Source organism: Rissa tridactyla, chromosome 1, assembly GCF_028500815.1.
Source record: "Rissa tridactyla isolate bRisTri1 chromosome 1, bRisTri1.patW.cur.20221130, whole genome shotgun sequence".
Lineage (NCBI taxonomy): Eukaryota > Metazoa > Chordata > Aves > Charadriiformes > Laridae > Rissa > Rissa tridactyla.
This window is the reverse complement of record NC_071466.1, coordinates 114639099-114661970: the sequence shown is the minus strand read 5'-3', so window position 1 is coordinate 114661970 and position 22872 is coordinate 114639099. Positions and strand designations below refer to the sequence as shown.

Below are 22872 nucleotides of genomic sequence, written 5' to 3'. Positions count from 1 at the left end.
GGAAACGGAAAGAATTCTGGTTTCTTATGTTATAATAGGCTACAAGCCGACTATTACCAGTCAGAATAGAGGGCCTCATGGTTATAAGTAGTGTGTGAAATGTAGCAACATAATGCTAATAGCTGTCCAAAAACCAGATACAGTACTGGAATTATGAATGGAATGAACAGCAAAGAACAAAATCAGTGTGCGGCTGTAGCCTTTCATGGTTTGCGTGCACCTTGAATGTTGGAGACGGATTTGTTATCTCAAAGGATATACAGTATAGCTGGAAAAAATGCTGTAAGAGTTGGTAAAAATAATAGCACGTGTAGATTGGTTTTCATAAGAAAACTAAATAGACTAAGACTCTTCAGGGTAGGAAAAAGATCATTGAAGGGGGAAGGGTTACAGTTTATAGAATCATGGCTGGTATAGAAAACATGAATAGGGAACACTTAACCTTTTTTCCTAATGGAGAGATTAGGAGACATTAAATGACACTAGAAAATGCCACATTCTGAGTCCAGAGAAGAGATGTTACTTGCAGTTGTTCAGAGTGGTCTTTAGTCTTGCTGTTGTTGTATAGGAATTTAAAAAAAAAAAAAAATAATTATTTTTTACTTGAGGGAATCATCTATATGTGCTGTTGTATTGTTAGCTGGAAAACTAAAGAATGATGGTGCTTTTCACATAGATCTGTTTACAACTCAGCTGTCTCTCTGGAATCTAGTGAGTTTAAAATATATAGTGGTATATAATAATATATAATATTAATAAAATATATAATGGTAATAATATATAATAAAAGGTATAAAATGAGAATGGGGCTAATTGAACAAAAATTAGCTATTTACGTACAAATGCTCCAAAATGTTTTCAACTACCGGCATGCTAACATATTAGAATAATCCTTGTTACATACCATTTGTGTGGCCTTTCTCAGTAAAAAACAGCAAGTTAGTATTTCAGTCACTGTTTTTAGACAGAATTACTACTGTAATTCTCTTGTGTGAAATTGCAGAAAACCAATCACATTCTTGATTGCATATAAATGGATTTTTCATATTCACTCTGCACCTCTAAATCAGGAGTGTTGTTAATAGCCCCTTATTTACACATTCTAGGAACTTTACTTGATACGTTTGCTTTCTTATTTTCTGTGATTTCTATAAAAATTCCAAAATGTTATGTTACTTGTGGCTTGTTAGCGTCAGCGCAATATTTCACGGTTGGTAACTGTAGGTAAAAAGGTTCTCAGCAGTAATTGTGCCGTGCTATCCCATCGTGTGAAATGTAGGACTGCAGCAGGGGTTAGACAGCTATTAATTAGTTCATTGATCACAATCACATACTTGTACTCCAAAGAGTGTGAGGGCTCCAGTAACCATGTGGAGGGTTGCAAGGGGAAAACAGACAGTCGGGTCTGGCACCCAGCTGAGACTCAGCTCAAGGATGTTCCTGCCTCAGTTTACATACTTTCTCTTTTTGTCAGCAGATAATATATATCACGCCCACATGATCACATATCACACAATACAAAGTTGCAGTAATTAGCAGCTGGGGTCACTGTGATCTAGTCATCATTGGCAGTGGCAGGATGTTTTCTTTGTGAAGAGGGACTAGATCGTGCACACCAAGCCATGTCCTTGACTCCTCACCAATCTTCCAAGTCCTCCCCTTATGATATAGAATGCCTCCTTTAAAAAAAAAATAATAAAAAAAAAATATTAGAAACACTTCTAGTACACCAAGGCTTTTATTCACTTTAACTGTTGTAGGCGCTTGTTGGTGATAAGACGTTGGCGTTTCGACTGATGGATGCAGAGATGTATACAAACATGAGTGTGCTCTCGCCTCTTACACCAGTTATTGATCGGGGAATACAGCTCCATAAAATGATTCGTCTCATTACTCATGCGCTTGGAGGAGAGAGCTATCTGAACTTCATGGGTGAGTAATTTTAGGAACAAGTCTTTTATTTTCTCATCTACAGAATGCTTGGCGGGGAAATAAAATGATCTGACATCATCTTACATCCACAGTATTTATCACAATGCTGAAGCTGGAACATAAATGCTTTTATAAAGAATTAGTACAAAAGGTAATATGCATTGTTTTTCCGTCTGTAAGATGTATTATAAGACAAGAAAATAAAATCAATGTGGTTCCCATTTGTGACAGAAATAACTTTTAAAAAGAGCTCTAGTTCAGGTTACTCGGATTCACAACTCAGAATAGTATTTTAATGTTTGTGCAAGTTTGTCAGATGGTGAGCCTTGCTTTACACAGCTAGGTTGTCTTTTGTCTCTATTTTCTACCCTTCAAAACTTTTTAAGGTAACAGTGAATTTACTGAAGATATCTCTGTTTATTTCAATTATTAATTGTCAGGAAGTAATCTAGAATCAGTTGATTTTATATTTCATTGTTTCTTAGTGAAGAGCAGGGGTTAATGAGGTAGGCAAGGACAAATGATAGAGGTAGGAGGCACATGCTGCTATCGAAGCAAGGAAATACTAAGATTTAGCAATACTTCTTGTTCATAAGCTGTAAATACAACAGTTGCATTGCTTCCAAAGCACTATTGATACAAGAACATCCAATAGTTGACCTTATTTAACTAACTGGCAAGTTACAGTTCCATGTACTCATCTTAAAAGTTTATGTTGTTCTTAGTTTTATACAAAATACTGAAGCTATTTATGCTTAATGATCTTTATCATATTCATGTTTGTTAACTTCTTTCCAAAATAATCCTTTATAGTAAAAATCACAATTCTGTAGTGTGGTGTGACGAGTTCTGTATAGCAGTTGTGGTAGTCTCATAGGGGAGGGGGAGGCTAAAAACATGCTGTAAATGACCATCTCTGTTTTCTGACAACAAAAGACTTGAAAACTATAGAATTTTTTGCTTAATATTACCTTACATTTATATTTTTAATGTTTTGTATTATCAAGTTAAAGGAGGTTATTGGATCTTTATCGCCCTTCTTCCATGACAGTATATTTAAAAATATATTTTTCTAATTAAAAAAAATGGAGAACATTAACAGTGGCATTTGATTTAAGCATGTCTGTACTGATATGTATTCTCTTCCTTCGTATTAGAAGAACACTGAAGAAAAACCATGTTTGTGGGTTTTCTTAAAAAGAATTAAAGTAACTTCAGTACAGAACAAATCAACTCAGTTTATGGTATACTAGTAAAACTAATGTTTCCAATAAAATGCAGATTTATTTTTTTTCCCAAGAGTGAAGAAGAGTTGATGAAATAATTATTTCTGAAGTGTCTAGTCAGGCACCAAAATGTGCAAGGTATGATGGTTGCTCTTCTGTTCAAACTAGTGATACTACAATAGTAAGAAAGCAGGTGTTTAAAAAATATGCCAACTAAACTGCAGATGTCTCTGCCCCAGATTGACTTGGTAAGGTTAGGAAAATGATCAGTAATTCAATGTGGCATGTTAAATCCAGTGTGTCAATGGAGGTTGATTGAGCAATTAATATTGTATATCCTTGAGTACTGCAAATGTTTCAGTAACTACGTTATAGTTCGCTATATGTAAAAGGTGAAAAGATTGTAATAAACATTGGAGGAGAAAAGTGTATAAATTCAGAATGCTTACAATCTGGTGTACTTAAAATGCGTGTTGCAGCATGCTATCTAGTTAAGCAAATACAGTGACAAATGAGTTCTTTAACTTTCAGTTTTGAGCAAATGCTGAGGGTGAGGAAGAGTAGCTTCCTGGGGGACAGGGGGAAGAGTGGAAACTTCCTTCCACAACACCTGGAGAAGGCACTCCAAGTGCCTCTCTGCTTCCCTAGGTCCTTCCATAAATGTCTCATACCGTCTTGTTCTGAAAACAGACACTGAAGCATCACGCTGCTTTCTCAATGCTTTGCTCACCTTAAGGAAAAACAAACCGCTTCTAAAATATTTTGTATCAGGAGTGGAAATACGCGTTCCCAAATGTATCCTGGAATTTCTCTTTGAAGATCTGGAATAATATTCAATTACACCTGTGTCAGTGTATCATTTGTACTCCATATGTGCAAGCAGATTCTTGTTGATAGTTGTGCCTCATTGAACATGAAAAACTGATTGTGGCTTTCTTCCGTCTGTCTTGCTTTTCATACTGAACGGTTCTCTGTCCTTCTTACGGGTATCTGTGTATGAAACCACTACAAAAATTCTGGAATTTATTATTCTTACTTTTCATGTTTCTGGATGTTTAATTTTGGAACTAGGTGATCTTTAAGGTCCCTTCCAACCTAAACCATTCTATGATTCTATTTTTCTTTTCAATTGCTTATTGCAGTATAGGCAATCAATGGTGTATGCAAACCTAAATGTGAATAGGAAAGTTTTGTCATTTCAGGAAATTGGTTCCCTTGTAACAGAAACCATTGGGAGTGTTCTTTCCTCCGGTCTGTATTCCAGTTTTCGGTGCAGCTTTGCAAGTAGTCTCTGGGGCTTCATGTGCCCATCTGGCATGGAAGACTTAACCTAGAAAGGGAAAAACTCCATATGCTTGGCTGAAAATGAGCATGACAATGATAAACGTCCTGCTGTAGTGAATGAACACTCTGGAAGGCCAGTTTGTTTAATAGTAGCAATAAAAACGTAGCAGTTGTTTTGACACTTGTGCTATGTCTAAATCCTCTACTTTCAAAGTAGGTAGGGAGCAGCAATCATAATGTAGCTGTAGTTTGTTCAACCCAACTCCTGTTTTAGATAGAGATTTTAATACTGAAACCAGCCAGTACTTGTCAGAAGGTGTCATGTGACTGGGAAATCACAAAAATTACAAGCTGTTCTGCACACCTTTTTTTGGTAGGGGCACAGAGGATGCTTTTTTAAGGATTTCGTCCACCACAGCTGAGCTTTCACAAATATGTTGATATAGATAATACACATTTGAATGTCTGAACTTAAATGGCACTTAAAAAGAAAGCCGCAAGCATTCACAATGTGTGCCAATATTAAATAGTGGAAATAATTTTACTATTGGAAGTAATAGGAAAAAACCCTCTATTCACACAAAATCACAGAATGGTTCAGGTTGGAAGGGACCTTAAAGATCATCTAGTTCCAGCGCCCCTGCCCTCGGCAGGGACACCTCCCACTAGACCAGGCTGCTCAAAGCCTCATCCAGCCTGGCCTTGAACACTTCTTACTCAAGTATTTTTTGTTTGTAATTGTAGTGATACTGAAATACAATAAGCATCTGATATTAACTTAATTAAAACCAGAAAGTATGTGGAAAAATATTTGGAGACATAGATCTTTGCCCTCTCTAATATGAGGATTTGAAAACAAATCCAAAATAAAAGCCCTGTATCTGACTAAATTTCTTTATTGTCAATTTATCCCCCTACAAAATAAGGCTTAAGATTTGAGTTTACTTTCTCAGTTTCTACACAAGGACTAATAGAAGTTGTGATAAGACTTCTAGAATACTATAGGAATCTTCTGATCTTGCCTTGAGAATAAAGCAACCATTGTTGTTACCCACTGGACAACGTTTACCCTCAACATAAAGATTCCCACATATTTCCTGAAAGTAATAGTTGAACTTACCACAACAGAACTGTTCTGTCTTTACATCCCTTCATTTTCCTTTGGCTTCGTTTTCCATGCTGTCCCTGAAGAAAAGCTGTAGACAACCGTAACTGTTCATTTCCCTTAAATACTTTTCTCTTCTCTTGCTCATTGCCTGTGCTCTGACTGAGGGGAACCCTGTGGGACACGGGAAAGAGCTGTGCCAGTTCTTCAGTGAATTTGTTTCCATGTTCTCTCCTTATCTTGCAAGATACATCTGTTTGTCTACCTCAATTTAGGCAAGCAAGGTGGCTGCTTTCTTGCCTAGAATAAACATAAAATCCAGCCCAAGGAGTCTTAAATAGCAGTTTAGGTCCTTGGGATCCTTCATAGCATGAATATTTACTGTTTTATGCCACTGTGGGGTCTCGCTTTTCAGCTTGCTAACAATCATTTTCTGGTTTCCCTCTTTATTTTACATTGGCTTAAACTCAAATCTATTGATTGAAATGGAGATTAGTACCTACATGGACCTCTAGTGCTATTTTTCATTACTTTTCTATAATAAAACAACTCTTAATTAGGACTCTAGAGAACAAAGCTCTCTTCCTGCAAATGACTTCTTAAAGATACATATAAGCTAGAAAATGATTTGCAGTAACTAGAACGCTTCTTGCGATCATGAGCATTGACTGGTGGTGTTACTGTTTGGGTTGACATTTACCTCCGTTTTGCTAATATCATAAAAACTATCTGTAAGCCGTCCTTTTCCCATTTGTTAGTTCATTTACGCAGTACTTTATCTACCTTCTTTATGCTTAGGGTTTTTTTTTTGTATGCACTACACCAGTTTGGTTTTTTTCTGTTAATGGTTTGGTGTGATGAGACCTTCTTCTGTCTTTGGCCTTAAAGAGAAAATAAAATGCTATGCATCATCTATTCCTTTGAGTATTTTGGAGAGAGAAACTTAGATTTTTATTTTTTTTTAAACCAGAGGGTTTTGTAACATAAGAATTTAAAAATACATTGACAAATAAGGCAAGGAAGGGTGCAAAACCTGCACCAATATCAGGGTGGGAAGTGTGTTTGCAGTTTACTTTAAGAATTATTGTTTAAAGATCTGAAATGGAAATATGATACAACATAACTTTCAATATAAATGGGAATGTTACTTAAAACAGAATCTGAAATACTTTTATTGCTACCTATTCTAGACAAGAAGAAATTGTATTAGGAACAAAGATATTTAGCATAAACCTAAGGGGGGGGTTGTTTTCTTAGACATGTTGCAAACAAATCACTTTGAATTTTTACACTTTTTTTTTCAGTACACTTTATGTTTATTATGCCTGTGCACTGGTTACAGTGTGACTTTTTAGACCATGACATAAGAAATGGCCTTGCAAGAGCAAATGCTCTTTAAATAGCTCCCTTTGGTCAACTCCTTTTGAGAAACAACCTTGAAGTGCTCCATTGGTAAAGACTGTGGATTAGGATAAGTAATTTGAAATCATCCTTCTTAATATGCTTACCTAGTATACCTGGCAAATGTGATTTCTGTGCTGCCAGTTCTACCAGGTGCTTTAAATTCATGGCAGTCTGACAGAAACAATTATCTTCATTTTAAGGTAGAAAACAAGAAGGGTGTAATGTGAAATCTTTCTTATAGTTTGACATAGACTTCTTGTCCTGTAGTGATAGATCACCTACAACTTTGTTCCATAGTACCTTGTATGTCCCCACTCACAACTTGGGGTGGGCAATGGCAGGGGGAAGGCAGGGGCTTCATTAATCGCTTTGTGAGTCTCTTCCAGAAGGTCTAGATGTGCAAACTGTTAATACTTTTCATTTAGAGTTGATTGACACAAACTTAATTTCTATACTTGCTCAAACTCCATTAGAGTGACTGGAAGAAAAGCAATTAAAGAGGGACTGTCTCATAATTTAAAACTAAACCACACACGCACAAACAAACAGATTTTCATTCCGTCCTGCCTTCTCTTCACAAATTAAGTATGTCCAAATACTAGAAATCTGTGTGGGACTTGATTGTACTTCCTCCTTGGGAGGGTGGGGAAGAAAGCTCCATATGTGCATGTATGTCATTTAAATACATAAATAAAATGGTTACTAGCAGCCATCTATACATGTGATGATGCATCAGTGTCGATGCTATAGCTTCTCAAGTCAGGAACCTTGAAACAGAAGCCTTTGTAAGTCAGCAGTGTCCTCAGAACTGTCAAAAATCAACAGTTGTTGCAACTGTGTTCAAGGATTGAAATCTGAGTAGGATTTTCCAGAGTAGGAGGGAGAATCCTCTAAATTGAGGTAGCTGTTCTGTGTGGTGCTCCTTTTTTCTTTCAGAGTAATGCTGATGGTTTCCTTAATTTATTACTGAGTCTTAAGTCTGCAGGGTATCAGATGTTCCAGTATTACTAGTGGAGTGGATTCGTAGTAAATCAAGCCGTTCTGACATTTTTCTTCAGTTACAAGGTGTGCGGCTGTTTTGCTTTTTTAAAGGATGGGTAGTTTCCTAGTTGTTTTTCTCTATTACTGATATAAAGACGTTTGAATTTTTAAGCCTGAGTACTCACAAAAATAACTACAGATTTCTTGAGTTATGCTTAGTACCATCAGGTAACTGTGGTGATATTGAGACTTCTGCTAATGTCTCAAAGCTTTGTTCCTCAGACTCCATCTGTTGCCTTGCATCTTGTATGATTTGTACAGCTCACAGTTCAGACAAGTAACATCTTTTCTGTCACCATGTGTGAGTGCACATGACCTGCTCTACTCATACAATAGGTCATGTGATGTGAGGACTTGCTAAAGAATAATAAATGAAGTTGTAAAATAAGTATATTTAAGTTATATTAGAAACAGAGTTCCATTTCTGTTGGTATGACAGCCTTCAGTTTTGCTTTATTGTTTTGAAGAATAATCACACTAATAGGCCTCTATATATTGTAACCTTACACTTTTAGCACAGGTTTCTGGAGGTGTTTCTCTTTTCAAGCATTCAAAATTATAATTTATTATAGAAATTATGACAAATCATATTGTTATGAAAAGCTTTTTTCCTGTCTTACAGATGTGACAGCCAGGGCTTGACTGTTATTCTGTCCTTTCGTGTTGGTTTTTTTTTTCCTCCATAGCTACAAAGTTCAGAAACTTTCTTCAGTGAACTGTAATTAAACTATATACAGGCAGCATTGATTAGTTTTACTTAGCGCTCTTATGAAAAAAAAACCACACCAAAACCAACTCAATAATTAAAGATAAATCTAAAGACTACAATATTCTAAATTATATTTTCTTTTAAGTTTCTTCACCTTGGAGTCAAATAAATTTAAAATCAATAGGTTTACCTCACTTTCAGACTCCTGTGGTAGAAGCTCTGTCTTAAAAATGTATGGAAGTTGTGCATATAAATGCACATATTAGTACATAAGAAACTGTTTTGATTAGTCTTCAGATGTGGTCCAAAATTAAGATTTTTTTTTTTGTAGATATTCTTGCCTGTTGGTAGTATGGAAGTGTGATAATTTTTGTAAATCTGATAATGTATTGAAAATGGATTTTTCTGTATATGCATGCATATATATATATATAAAGGTTTCTTTGCTCAATGATTCATGAAGTGTGTAAGTAGTTAAGTGTAGACATCTTACACTTTCTATGCTGTGGTTAACTCGGAGCTAAACAAAACACTTAGAATGTTTTCTGTTCATATGGTCTTGAGGTGCTTTAAAATGTTACATATTGTAGTTATTCTAAAAATTTTTAAAAGCTTGGTTCATCCTATGAAGTTTGACCATTAGGGCTTTAGAAGAGCCCTGATGTTGTAAGGTATGTAAAAACACCGTTGTGTGATGTTGTTCTTAACGCCTTTTCAAAGGGAAAAAAATGAGCTGGTTTCCTCTTCTGAGTAGAATAGCACTGTCGTATGTGTTTTTCTTAGTCACATGAAGATGTGGTCCATCACTACATGTAGTCAGAATTATGGATTGGCTATCTTTACTTACAGCTAACCTATAGACTTCTGCTTCTAGCACTATGGCTTCTTGGTTGGAATACACAGTGCAAAACTGAAAGGAAGAAGAAAAAATATTTTCAGGTTTTCATATCTAAGTTGATCTATAGATAAGATTGGAAACCAACACCCATTTGGATTGTAAAAGTAATATAAAATATAAATAATAATAACATAAAAGTAATATAAAAAAGTGATAATAATTTGCCTTTTTGAGAAGGAGTAGTTTGGGGGGTTTTCTCCCCTCTGTTTTACCTTCTTCAATAAATTCATGTAACAATGTGTAGTTTTCACATAGAACTTAGCTTCTGCTTTATCACTAAGCAGAGGAGTATGTTTAGTTTCTAGTTTGTTTATCAACATCACTAATGACATGCTTAGTGCTGGAGGCCACTGACTTCCTGAATGACAGATGTCTGGAGAAACAGTCTACCTGATAAAAACTAAATCTGTGCAAGGCCACCACTTGAGGAACTTTTTTGTTTGAGGGAAAAAGGGTAAGCATTTACCACTCAAACAGTGGTAAATACATTGTCTGTGTTAAAGCTTTTGTCTTTTTTCTCCCTACTGCTCACTGTACTTCATACAATGTTGATGCCGACAATTTATCAGTACTCGTTTTAAGTTCTTTCTTTCTGAAACCACTAATGCTGAAAATAAGTTACAGCAGCCTGTCACCACACCCCACTGTGTTTTACTTCTATTTTTTGTAGTCTGTACTCGGTAGTCTGAAAAGGGCTTAGCAGTTGCATGGCAGAGAGAAAAATGGATCTATTTTGTCCCAAATTGTCTACCAAAGAGGAAAAAATTTATTTCTGTTTTTACTTTGTAGGCTGGCTTTGAAAGAGAGAGGGAGGTGACACAAACTGCATTTTTCTTTGTCCCAGTCAAGTAATTTAGCAACACGAAACTGTAGTGAGCTGGAGTAAAAGCATGCATAAGAATCTGTTAATCAGTAACCCTGCCTTTAGCAATGCATTGTTCTTTCTCAAACTGGTTTAGGGAAATGCAGAGCCAAATAGAATTAAACCCCACATGTTATTCAGTGAGGAATCCTTGTTTTGAGACGTGGCTAAACAGGTGACATTTTTTATTAGTAAAGTCTGAATAACAGATACTTAGGCATACATTCCAATTTGGATTTTAATGTGTGCAGTTGCGGTAATTTGAAATGAGTTCATCCCAGTAGTGTCACTAATTCCCCAAATCAATGTAGTTTAAATTGAGATAATACTTTCTGTGATGACATTGGAGTAAAAAAAAGGTCTTTATGAGTTCAAGAACTTATTTTCACAATCCCTATTTATTATCTTAAAATCTGCTCCTTGTCTTAATTTTCTGTGGCCATCAATCTGACACTCACTCAGAAATTTACTAGAATATGAATTTAAACAACATTGTAGTTGAGTTTGCATTGATCTTCAAGGGGCAAGGTATTTTCTATGCAAATCTTCATAATAACTTGTAAATTCTGCAGAGTAAAGCTTATTAAAGCGTCCTTTATAAATGTTGACCTGTCTTTCTCAATGTCTTTTGAGATCTTCAGTCTAAAATTTCAAACTATGCAGGCTTCAAATGTCAGTAGAATTTGTCACTGCAAGCGTAGACTGCATGCTTTGATTTGGAGTATATTTCTGTTGTAATTTATAATAACCTTGTTGAAGTTTACAAAAAGAAAATCTGAAAGCACTCTAACCCGTTTGTGCTTCCATGTGTCAAGAGATGTAATGGAAACATGCTTTTATATAGTAGCAGTCATAGAGAAGTAGCTATGTAATGGTGTTGGAGGGAGGAAACACGTGCAGGGCAGAAGGCAGACCAGGAGGATGTGGGGGCGGAGGAGGCACGCAATCAGGTTGGTATTGGAGTGGAGCTGCAGGCTCCATTAACCCGGGACAGTCACTTTATCCTTCCCACTAAAAAGACGGTATACGTAATTCAGGGTAAACTGTTTCTGTGAGCTCATGGAAACTGATAAAAATACAGTGGAAATGAGATATTTTAGTTTTACTTCAGCATTAAGTGTTATGAGGTTAATCTTGTGTATGACTATAGAGCTGATTTTCGTAAGCTCTCACAAAGGGGAGGAGGAATTTATACTGGATTAAATTAGAAAGGGAATCTAGGAAGAGGGTAAAATTAGTTTTGGCTGAACAGAAAATTAATTTTGTTAAGTCTTTTTTTTTTTTTGGAGAATAGTACATGTGCCTAGACTATGAAACATCTTCCTTAAATTCAGTAGTTTTTTTCATCAGGCTAACTATTAATGCAAAATAAAATACTGTAGGAAAGCCTGGATCATCTTGATGGTTGTATTGTAGATCAGCTCTTTGCGCAGCCTGAGCTTACAACCTTTGTCTTCATAATGAAGAAATACATGGTCTTATGTCAAAATATTAATGCAAAAAAAGGAAATCTAAAAGAAAACGTTAATCTGTTTTAACACGTAGTGTTGGATCAGTAGCATGCTTTCCGCCGTTTACTTTGTACTCCTTAAACTTGTGAAAAGTACAAACGTTGGGATTGTGACATGCACTTAAAACACCTTTTGTATTTTTCCCTTACAGGAGGCTTCTGCATAGTTGTCTTTTGTGCATCTGTTCTCTCTAGGACGGGCGAAATATGTGTATTTGGCCTTTTAAAAACAAACAAAAAACTTGGTTCAGGCTGAGCTTTTTTTCTTATGTTTCTTTATTTTTGTGATTGGTTATTTACTGTAGTTCATAATGGCTGCCACATCTTAGAAAGTGAGGAATTGTACATAATATTGCTTGAAGGGAAGAGTGCAGAAGTCTGAACTGCATGGACTTCTGTAACTCTGATTTTTTCTTTTATCTAAGCTACCATAGTGAGAGTGCTAGCTATTTATAGATACCAAAATGCCGTCGAAATGTATATTCTATTTTCAGTAAGTCTTCATTTGTGATATGATTCTTTTTTCTTCTTTGTGTTCTCTATAACTGTACTTAGGCAGCTTTTATGCAGATCTTTATGAATATGTGATTAGTTCATTCTTTAAAACTCTCTGTTTTTTCAATGTATTTTTAAATCTTATCTAGCTTTTTATCGCTTTCCTAATAATTCAATCTTTTTTTGTTTTGGAGCTAAAAAACCAAACCCTAGCGTGTACTACTGAAAATTTTCTATATGGCAGTAGGTCATTTGAAATACTAGTTTACCTTGTTTCTAAATTTGCTTTTTATTGCAATGTGAGCCTTACATGCACTTTCTTATCTTAGTACGTGTTAGACTTGCAAGCATCTTGGTGCTAAAGCACTGATTTACACTGATCAGAGAAGATGATCTAGAACAAAGTAACGGCAGTGCTATTTGGGATCATTCTTGTTCCTGCCTGCAGCTGCTTTTCAAAGGAGAAATTGGAAGTTTAGCCAGACCAATCTTCTCAATTGAAGTATGTCTTTGTGTTTTAAGTTCTGCTTTTTTTATGGTTTTGTCATGAAGGTTCCTACCCCCCTCTCCCTCGAATTTAATTCTAAGTTTTAGAAGCTATGCTATAAGCTGGGCTATGCCTTTTTTATGTCAAATTTAATATGACTATTCAAAGCCCATATGTTTATAAGTATGCCGAATATTGACATGTTAACTTCAGTAGACGTAAAGAGAACTTGCCTTATTTTTGCAGATTTCTACAATATGTGAAATTTGTTATTCTGGTTGAGAGGGGAGGGGAGAGGAAAAAAAATCAGTAACGCTATATTCTTGTTATGGTGCTGGCTGTGACTAGTCTAAGAAATATAGTAAGTTAATTATTGATATCCTGACTTCATACTTACGGGAAGGAAGGCGGTGTCTTTATTAAAAATGACGGAGGGAGTCTCTTAATTCGAGATAGTTTTCATTTTGTGGAGTTTAACCTAGGCATAGGTGAAGTTTTCAGAAAAATTGTAAAATTCCCTTTCCTTATTTACTAGTTACATTTAAATTTGTGTGCCAGAAAGACTGTATCTTTATTTTTTTTGTTGTTTCCTATGTGGAGGGCTATTGTTTAGTTTGTACAATGCACATAAGAATATAGGACTAAATCCATTGCTTGTGTCTGAAAACTTAAATACAGGAAGAGGCCAGTAGAAATAAATAAAATTTATCTTAATAAAAGAGCTGTCTACATGCTTTTCTCTTGGTAACTTTTTTATTTGTGGTGTTTTCTGTTTTATGAATATGCTGAAAGTACTAAGAGAGACCAGGCACTCTTGAACAAGTGACAGAAAACAGCATGATGTGTGACTGAAGGGTTTATGTTCCACTCTTCCTTGGTGCCTAACTGTAAATATGGAAAATTCTTGCGCTAGAAGTATTTCTACAAGGAATATATATTGAGAAAAGCCTGTAGAAAGCAGTAGAGAGCATATTGGGTTGGAAAGTTGTAGGGTATCTTTCTTTCTGTGAGATTTTTTTCATCTCCCAGCTTAAAAAGGGATGAGGAGAGCTGTATCCGAGATACCAAGAGGCTAGAATCAGGGACGTAAGAAGTTTTTACTAGTCTTGTGTCACTGCCCTGTCTCTCTATTCCTCCCTCCCACTGTTACCATGTAGTATCAGGTTTTCAAAGGATATGTTGTTTTCTGACAATAAAATGTTCCTATTAAGATCTAAATAAGAAAACAAGTAGTGAAATAAGCTACCAGCATATAGTGTGTCTGTGTAAAAGAATGAAATGGAACAACAGAGAATGAGTAATGACACTGGCAAATATTTTTTTTCCAGATAAAGACGTAATTTAACTTGTTTCAGAGGATTGTTTTCCCCTTTTATAAAGAATATCCATGCAAAGCATTTATCACTTCAGCAAGTTTATTTTTTAAATAAAAAACCAAAGGAATGAAAAAATCATTACTGAGAAATATTTCATATGTCCAATTCAAAATGTCTTTGTGCAAGTAATCTCTAATGATTTCTTGTCTCTGTTTTGTGTTTTGCTTTTGTCACTTTGAATTTCCATACAGCATTGCTGGAGGGGGAGAGGAGAAATCACCTTGGTGTTTGTACATGTTTGGCTTTCCTCAAACAGTTGTAACAACATATTTTTCTGACAGTGAAGCTGGGTTTTTTTCTTTTCTGAAATCAAAGTTTACTTTTTCCTTTGCTAAAGAATTTTTGTCTTAAAGGCGCAAAAAGCATTATGTGCCTCTCAATATGGTTGCAATAGATTTTCAGGTTGGGCCCTAGGAAAGCTGTATCACTTCTTTTTGTACAGTGCAGTGACAGCATGAGGTATAGTACTTTGAATGTGTACATATTTCAGTGAAATGGAATGCTATTTTTGGAAAGAATGTTTTAAAATAATTAATGAATACATGCATACAAAATAAATTCTAGCAATTACATGAAACTGTGGTAGGGAAAGGAGCAGTACATATTAAAATATTATTTTTGTAAAAAATTGCTCAAGGAAAAAAAGTCGGAGGTGGCTACTTGGATAAAATTGCTTATATTATTTTATACAGCTAGGTCAGAAGTATTTGTTTCAAAACCTGAAAAAAATTAAAATTTTGTCATGTTTTAAGCAGCTGTGATGTAATCTAGAAATAATTTCTGCTCTGATACTTATTTATTGATGTAAATTTATTTTGTATTCATTAATTTGGTGTCACAAGGAAAAACCTAAAATGATTAGTAAGGTTGTCATGATGTCATGAAAGGCTCCCAGCTTTGTTTTGCCTTCCACTGATTCAGGTTTTAGGGCTAATTTAAATGTGTTTCAAGTATAAGATGAATACTGTTATATTTGCGTCTGTGCATATAGGAAATTGTTGAATTTCAAAACTGGAAGGGGTAGCTGTAACTTGCAAATACAGAGGCAAACATAACAGAATGAAGAGAGGGGATAGCTGATGGCAAATGTCTGTTTCTTGGAAACTGGATCTCATAGGTTCACAGTGCTACACCATTCATTTACAAATATGTACTTGTTTCCTAACTTCCTTTGAACGATGTTGTTAGAAAAACACAAAACCAAACAAACCACAAACATGAGTGTTTAGATAGCCGGTCTTGCTTCATGATACCTTGCTTTCCTATAGGAATGACTCTAGACAAAAGTTAAAAGTTAGCATTCTGATCTATGAAGACACTTGTTCAGAACCATCCCTTCCCCAGTTGCCACAAGGACACACTGTCCAAAATGCGGCTTTTCTCCCACCTGCACCACCAGGCCACTACGAAAGAGCACTTGATTTGTTCCCAGCAAAGCCCCCCAGGGGGACTTGGTTAGATTTCTATTTATATTGCAAAATTCTATTTGATCTCTTCTCAAATTCAGGAAGTAAACTGGAGTTGTAAGAAAACATACTTTTCTGTTCTATCATGTGCATGCCAGTCACTTTGCTCACTCTTGGTGTCTTAGTGCCTAACCTAACTGTATACTATGAGATCCTTTTCCTGTCAATATAAATGCAACTAGAGATACCAAAATACATGGCTTCCCCTTTTCTGTTGGCTCTGGGTGAGGAATAACATACTGAATAATGTCTCCCTTCATAAAAGCTGGTGGCATGAGGTGATGTGGTGAATTCAACAAGTTATTTATAGGAAGTTCTTAGACCTTTTTTTTAGCTCTTCTAAGGCTTTTCTAAATAATAATAATTAAAAAAAAAAAACCAAACAAACCAAACAAGAACTGTCACCAGTAGTTGGAAATTAAGCAGGTATCCTCTGCTTCTGTTTGTGAACCCACACTGTGGGTGGGTTCACAAATGCTCAAATGCACATATGCTCATGTGCATATACCTTATACTAGTATTCTTAATATATGGGCTGGAACGTGTCTGGTGTTCCATATGTAATATGTCAATCATCAGAAAATGTTGGAGTGTGTTAGTGGGTCATGGAATTCGTAGTTATTTGAACAATTTTCTATACTAAAACCCGAAAATTGGTAGGTGAAATACAAAATTGGCAGAAGCTCTTCCTGATGTCAGTCTGAGTACCTCTTAAAAGCTCTTTATCAAAAGACATATTACTGGGGGGGCAAATGGCCAAAATCTTTTCTCTATTCTTTCTGCCTGTAGTGAGATTGATTATCTGAAGGAAGGGGAGTGGAATAATGTCCCCTAGGCCACTACATCTTGTGGATCTTCTGATGTCTCTTAAAGCTGTTCCTTTAAGGCCTTAAGCCCTATTCAGAAGTACAAGGGGACATGAATATGAAAGATTAACTACACATGTAAAAAGGGCTTTTTGTACTACAACTGATTTTTCAGAGAACATGGTAACATTCAGTTAGTCTACTTTGTTTCCCTATTATGTTTTAAATTTCAACAAACATCTTGGTTTAACCCTGTTCTTTCAAAATATTGCAAGATTATTTTTTTTTCCTGTCTTCCCACATGCAAACAAAAAGTATGATGAAGGTCTCACTGGATAATTGTTCTCTAATTTTACAGATTTTAGAGGCTATTTTATAAATCACTCGCTACTTGTAGCAAAGGTGCCACCAGTACCAATTCTCTAAGTCTTCTTTTTATCTGAGGAATGATGTTTTGCTTCAACTTCCAAAGCTATTGCCTGCTGGGCAATTGCCCAATGGGCTTTATCTAAACCTGCTAAATCGTTTTTCTTCTTTCCTCTATTTTCTCTTTTCCTGTGTGTTGTCGTGTGTGGTTTTTTTTCCTTCCACTCATGTCTCAGTTGCGTTGACACTGGTTTAATGTACAGGTGAGTCGAGACTGTCTTTAAATTACACTTGTAAATCCAGCCCACCGTTCACCAGGATACTTGTGATGGTCTGCCCTAGCCTTTGCATTAGTTGTAATCTCCACGTGCACACCCACGCTGGCAGCAGCATCCTCAGTTATTCAAACAGGGACAGGCTTGATAAAGTTGCTAAGTCTGCCCTGTGCAAAACCATTCAGTTTGGGGTTTTTATTTCATAGTCTAAAAGCATGGCATCAGAATTTCTTGCTGTCTGACGTAATTAATTGTAGATTAGTATTAGAAGGTAATGCTATTCAGAGACTGGTTCTTAATTCCAGCATTTCTTTATGCTATTCCAGTGGCGTAGACAGTCATAAAAGCATTTTAATGATATGCAAGTATTATGTTGCTACTATATTTTAACTTTTCCTTTTTTGTTCTTTATACTCTGAGATGTGAATAAAGATGGTTTGGGGATCAGGTTTAAGATGCTTAAAAATCAAAATTTGTAAGTTCCATCCATCTAAAACATTTGTATGCATAACATCCATGTGAAGCAATTGCAAATCTATGCTAAATTTTAAGAGCTGATGTAGTGAGCGTTCCAAGGCTAAGTATTTTTGTGTAAGCAGCGCATCTCAATGATTTTAAATGAGTTCTGATTTTTAACATCATGCAGGTGCAGTCACCCTCCATCTGACAGACGCATTATATCTCGTAAAAAGTTCAGAATAACTCTTTGAAAACTGTGTGAGACTTGGTCCCTATTAGAGTGAGAGGGGGAGAGAACACCAGGGTAATTACTGCCTTGAACAGGTCAGAATCACATCATCGGAGGGTTTTGCTTATTAATATATACCTTTTGTGCACCTTTGTTAGTAGACTTCATTTACATGCAGGTAAGGCATTTCAATTCGCATCATACCTTTTCTGTTCCATGACTGAACAGTCGACTTATTTGTCAGTTCAATATACTGACTGAGAGTCATAAGTAATTCGGTGAATAATTAGACAGACGTGACTCCTCTTAAAACCTGCCCCTCTTGTAGCATGGCAAAGTACCAGAGACCCTGACTACTCAACTCTAACTGTTCTTCCTGCAAAAACAAACTTGGAAGCTTCAATATCCATTTCCGTATAAGAAGAAGAAAAATTTTAAAAAGCCATGCAAAAAACACCAACCAAAAAAAGCCCACAATATCAATAATCTTGCCTCAGGCATCCTGGTTATGATTGACTGTAACAAGCAGAGATCTTGCAACAGATTATGCTGTCACCATACAATTACTATGCTAGCACTTTGAAAATATGCTAAAACTAATAAACATCACTTAGAAAAATTGCTTTCAAGTGTCTGGTTAGAGTCTTAAATAAACCAGTCACCTTCTTTCACTTCTTATGTAAGAGCATCTTAAAAAAAAAAAAAAAAAAACCACAACACACCAACAAACAACCAAAAAAATCCCCCACAAAACAAAACCCTAAAGATAACAATGAACCAAGCTGAAAGGGGGGGGAAAAAGACTCTGAAACAATGAATGCCCAAAGCAGGTAAATTGATGCGGGATATTCTTCTGACATACACACTGATTATGTTTATACCAACATAAATATTTATGAACCACTGAGGATGCTGCTTTTGAAACTTACTCTGCAAAGCAGCAGTTTCATTCTTTGGAATATCAGTATATTTCAAAGCTTGTTTTCTTTCCAAATGAAGATGAAAAGTCAAATTTTTGTAAGATGAAAAATCAGGAAATTATTTTTGCTTGATAGAATTTAAACTGTTTATAGTAGTGTTTTCATCTATTTACTTACTAGTAAGCAGAAGGAAAATGAATCAATGTAAATGTACTGTTTAATTTGGCATATTGCAAATGAGAATTTGAAACTCTGAAGGCTTCCCCCTTCCTCCTCAGGCTGCTCAAAATACTCATGCTTTCAACAGGAGTTTTGGCAGGCTTGTATTTTCCTAGCTTAAGTATCAGTTCATTTTGACTTCGGTTAGTGTCATTCTTTTTTAGCCACTTAAATCTGTTGTCTGGTTAATGAGAATCCCTACCTGAAGTACTGTTAGATGTTTTTTCAAACATCACCATGTTTTAACTTGAGTTATTGGATAAAAATTCCATTGAAAACCCCAGCAAATCATACTGTAACACTGTGTTGGTTTGAGTGGAAGTGCCAAAAAAGTAATGCATAATACTGCGGCGTGTTCTGGTTTGGGGTTGGTGGTTTTGCTTTGTCTTCAAATAGAGCTAGAAAACATTGAACCGACAATTGTGTTAGTAACTAGACAAAATAATCTCTTACACGGAGTTACACTGCTGTTTGGCGCTTGAGGTGCGACTATGGGCTACACATGAGAGCCACATCACTCTTCTCAGTAGCATGCTGCAGTTTTGTGGATCAACAGCTATGTCTGGAGGACTCGCAGCAGTTCCTGCCGATCGCTGCAGGCAATCCAAGTGGGCCAGGCTGGACTTGTTGTGGAGTTACTTATCTTCCTACAAGGCAGCATGGGGCAGCTGATGATAAGCAATATCTTAAAGCAGTAGGAGACAGTGGCTGCCAGCTCAGAGCTTCAACTGGATTTTTGGCTTTCAGTCCCTGTGACCGGCAGGGTAGTCCAATCTTGGACAGCCCTAAACTCAGCAAGGGCCTCTACCGCCCCTGATGCAGAATGTTGGCTCTCTTATAAATACGGTTTTCCAGTTTCTGCTGGGTCTGATTCACCCTTTGCTTTCTCCTTTCTTCAAACTCTGCTCTTGGGTTAAATAACTTCAGTCACAGAAACAAGCTGTCAGCTGGTAAACTCAAGCATACACATCTGGGATGTATTTTGGGCCTTTTTACTTCTTACAGTTCATGCTGTCTGGAAATGGTTTAGTATAAGCATTTGAAAGTGACAGTATGAGGCGTTTGGTTTTACTTGTTACCCACACTTGGAATCCTTTGTCTGCACATAAAATTCTTTTCATGAATCTTCTTATATCATGTATCACATTTACTTTAATAACTGCATAGGAAAGCAGATTGGTTAACTGATACATCCTGTCTCAGGATTATTTTAAACTAATAGCAAAGCATATGCCTCTCAAAAGTGTGGGTTTTTTATTTGTACTTTCCTCAGCATGCTTGAATTTTACAGATGGCTAGTATTTCATTCATCCCACAGCAGTAACCCTGAAGCAAAGGGAATAGTTGGTCAACCTTTTTCAGTGTCAATAAATGGCATTTATTGTCATCTGTGCTCTGGGGGGGGGGGGGGGGGGGGGAAGCTGAACCAACAACAAACAAACCTGATTTAGCCTTATATGCTCAGTGCATGATTACTTAACATCAGCCTCGTACATTCCTTTGTGAGGTAGAAGTACAATAAAAAATTAAATGTCTACTAAGTAGTGGAATTGAAGTAGATGTAGAAAGAAAATAAACTGTGCTGAACAGTAGGAATGCTGGATTTTGCCAGGGCTATGCTTTTTTTATCAGCTTACTAAGGCAAGTCTATTTCTTGAAACAAATTATTTTGAGAAAACTTTGTAAAAGAAACCTGACTTTAAAATGCTTTCAACTCTTCTCATTTTGGAAAGCTTTCTGTATTCTGAAACATTGCTAATATGCGATTCTGGGTCATAATGTTTGCCTTTCTTAACAATAGGTTTGGATTTACTAGCCAAGCACTATGTGCATTATGTTGGAGTGGTGTTGTCAAACTCCATAATTAAAACACTTCAATGAACACTTTGAAAATATGTTTGTATCTTACTGATCTATATTTTCTAAACATTATGTAGTTTGAAGATGTGATTATGTTCAAAAACTTCTTTGATGCATGTTGCCATAATGCTTAATTGCTGAGTTAGGAACCTGAAAGGATTTTAATGTAAAAAGTTTCTTATCATATGTGATATAGGGCTTATTTTGGAGTCATTTTGCTGTTTTTTCACACTTCAGTGTGGTGAAATTCTCTGCTAACGTTAAGATTTTCTGCATGACAGTGTTATAAGCTTATATTCAATTTTGTACTCCTTTTATTTCTATAAACTTTTATTTTGAGATTAGGATATTGACTTTTATTTTCCATGCTGGTTTCTGCGTGTTTTGGGGTTTTTTGGGGTTTTTGTTTTTGGTTTTTTTTTTTTTTTGTCCAAGGACTCAGAGAAGGCCTTTGAGCTTTACAGCTTATCTCAGAGACTACACTATGTCCAGACCTAATTATATAGGTGTTGCATTTACTCACAGCAAATCAGTTAAATATTCATCAGAACTAAGCTGGACTGTAAAACCTGGGCTATTCAAGTGCAGAAAGTTCATGTGCCAGTCAGCATGTTGTGGTGCGATGTGCTGGCCTCTATTGCAAATGCATCAGTTGTCTCTCTTGCTCTTTCTTCAGGAGCTCTGCACAGCTTTCTCATTTGTTCCGTACCTCAAAGTGCAGTGCTAGGACATGTCATGATGCATGTCTGAAAGACCTGCTAAGGACCATGCTCACAAAGAGGCTTCTCTACCTCCAGGATAACTTTATAAGTGAAGCTTATGAACTACTGTTGCATATGTATTTTCACTAAGGTTAAGGAGCGAGTAGGCAGGTAGCACATCCAAAATGCTGGTGAGCACACTGCTGAAAAATATGTGGATAACGTGGTCACTGTTGCAGTCGAGTCTTCTCTAGAAGGAATGCTACACGCTAGAAAAGTTCCAGAATAGGACTAGCTCACATACAGTACACCTAGCTCTGTAGCTGTTTTTCTGCTTGATTTTACCATTTTTCTGTTTGTTCTAACTCTTAAGCAAATTTCCTTGCATATCTGAAGTATGACTCGAGTTAGATATTAGTTACACCTAAAATTTCAGCTGTTGTGCAGAGTTGTGTTTAGAAATAAATAGACCATTTGATTAGATTTTTATAAAAATTTATATAATAATTTTTATATATTATGTTTGTATGTTTATTTGTGTATACATAAGCTCACAGTGGTGAGACATTGCAGTAACAGGTTGCTTTCAAACAGTCCCAAGTCCTGCAAACAGAATACTGCTTGTACCTTCAAAATTCACAAATCAATAACATTCAGAATGCAAATAACTCCATTCCCTTAATTACATGGAAAAATATTCATTGTGCGAACTTAGAAATACTTTTGATTGTTTTTTTACATCAGAGGAGTCTAACACTGGCAGCTGCAGCCTTGAGACTGAGCACATCAGAGGTAAGTCTCTGGACTCTTTAAGAACTGTGCCACAGTGCCCAGGTACTACTTGCTTCGGCTGCTCTACTTAGTGTTTGGTGGTTTGTTTTATTTTAGTTTGGGTTTTTTTTTTTTACAATAACCACATAATTCTGGTTTTGAAAATACCTTAGCAAGTGCCCAGGTCCACCAAAAACAATGACAAATGAAAAATGTGTGAAGTTGTGAAGGTCTTGAGAAAATGGTTTTAAAACAAATGGGTTTAGGAAGTTTATGAATACGTTCCTTCGCATGGTGGGGTTGAGTCAGCCTCAGGTGGAGAGCAGGAGGTGGCTGGCAAAAGGAATCTTTAACGTAGGCTCAAAGCAGTGATACGTGATTCTAGGAGGAATCTTGGGAATGTACTTCTTCCTTGAGGACATTAGGTAAGAAGAGGTTCAGAGCTGCAACCAGAAATACTCTCTGATAGCT

The 22872-nt window shown here is 36.1% G+C and overlaps 1 protein-coding gene across 4 annotated transcripts in view; it reads left to right on the top strand.

The window, feature by feature from the left end:
• The window catches only part of GBE1 (1,4-alpha-glucan branching enzyme 1), a 163229-nt gene that overhangs the window by 101185 nt on the left and 39172 nt on the right, over positions 1–22872 (top strand). For all 4 annotated transcript variants that reach the window (XM_054191322.1, XM_054191315.1, XM_054191336.1 and 1 more), the window contains one exon: positions 1761–1932. In XM_054191322.1, coding sequence (XP_054047297.1) covers positions 1761–1932 — 172 coding nt within the window. The remainder of the gene's footprint in view (positions 1–1760; positions 1933–22872) is intronic.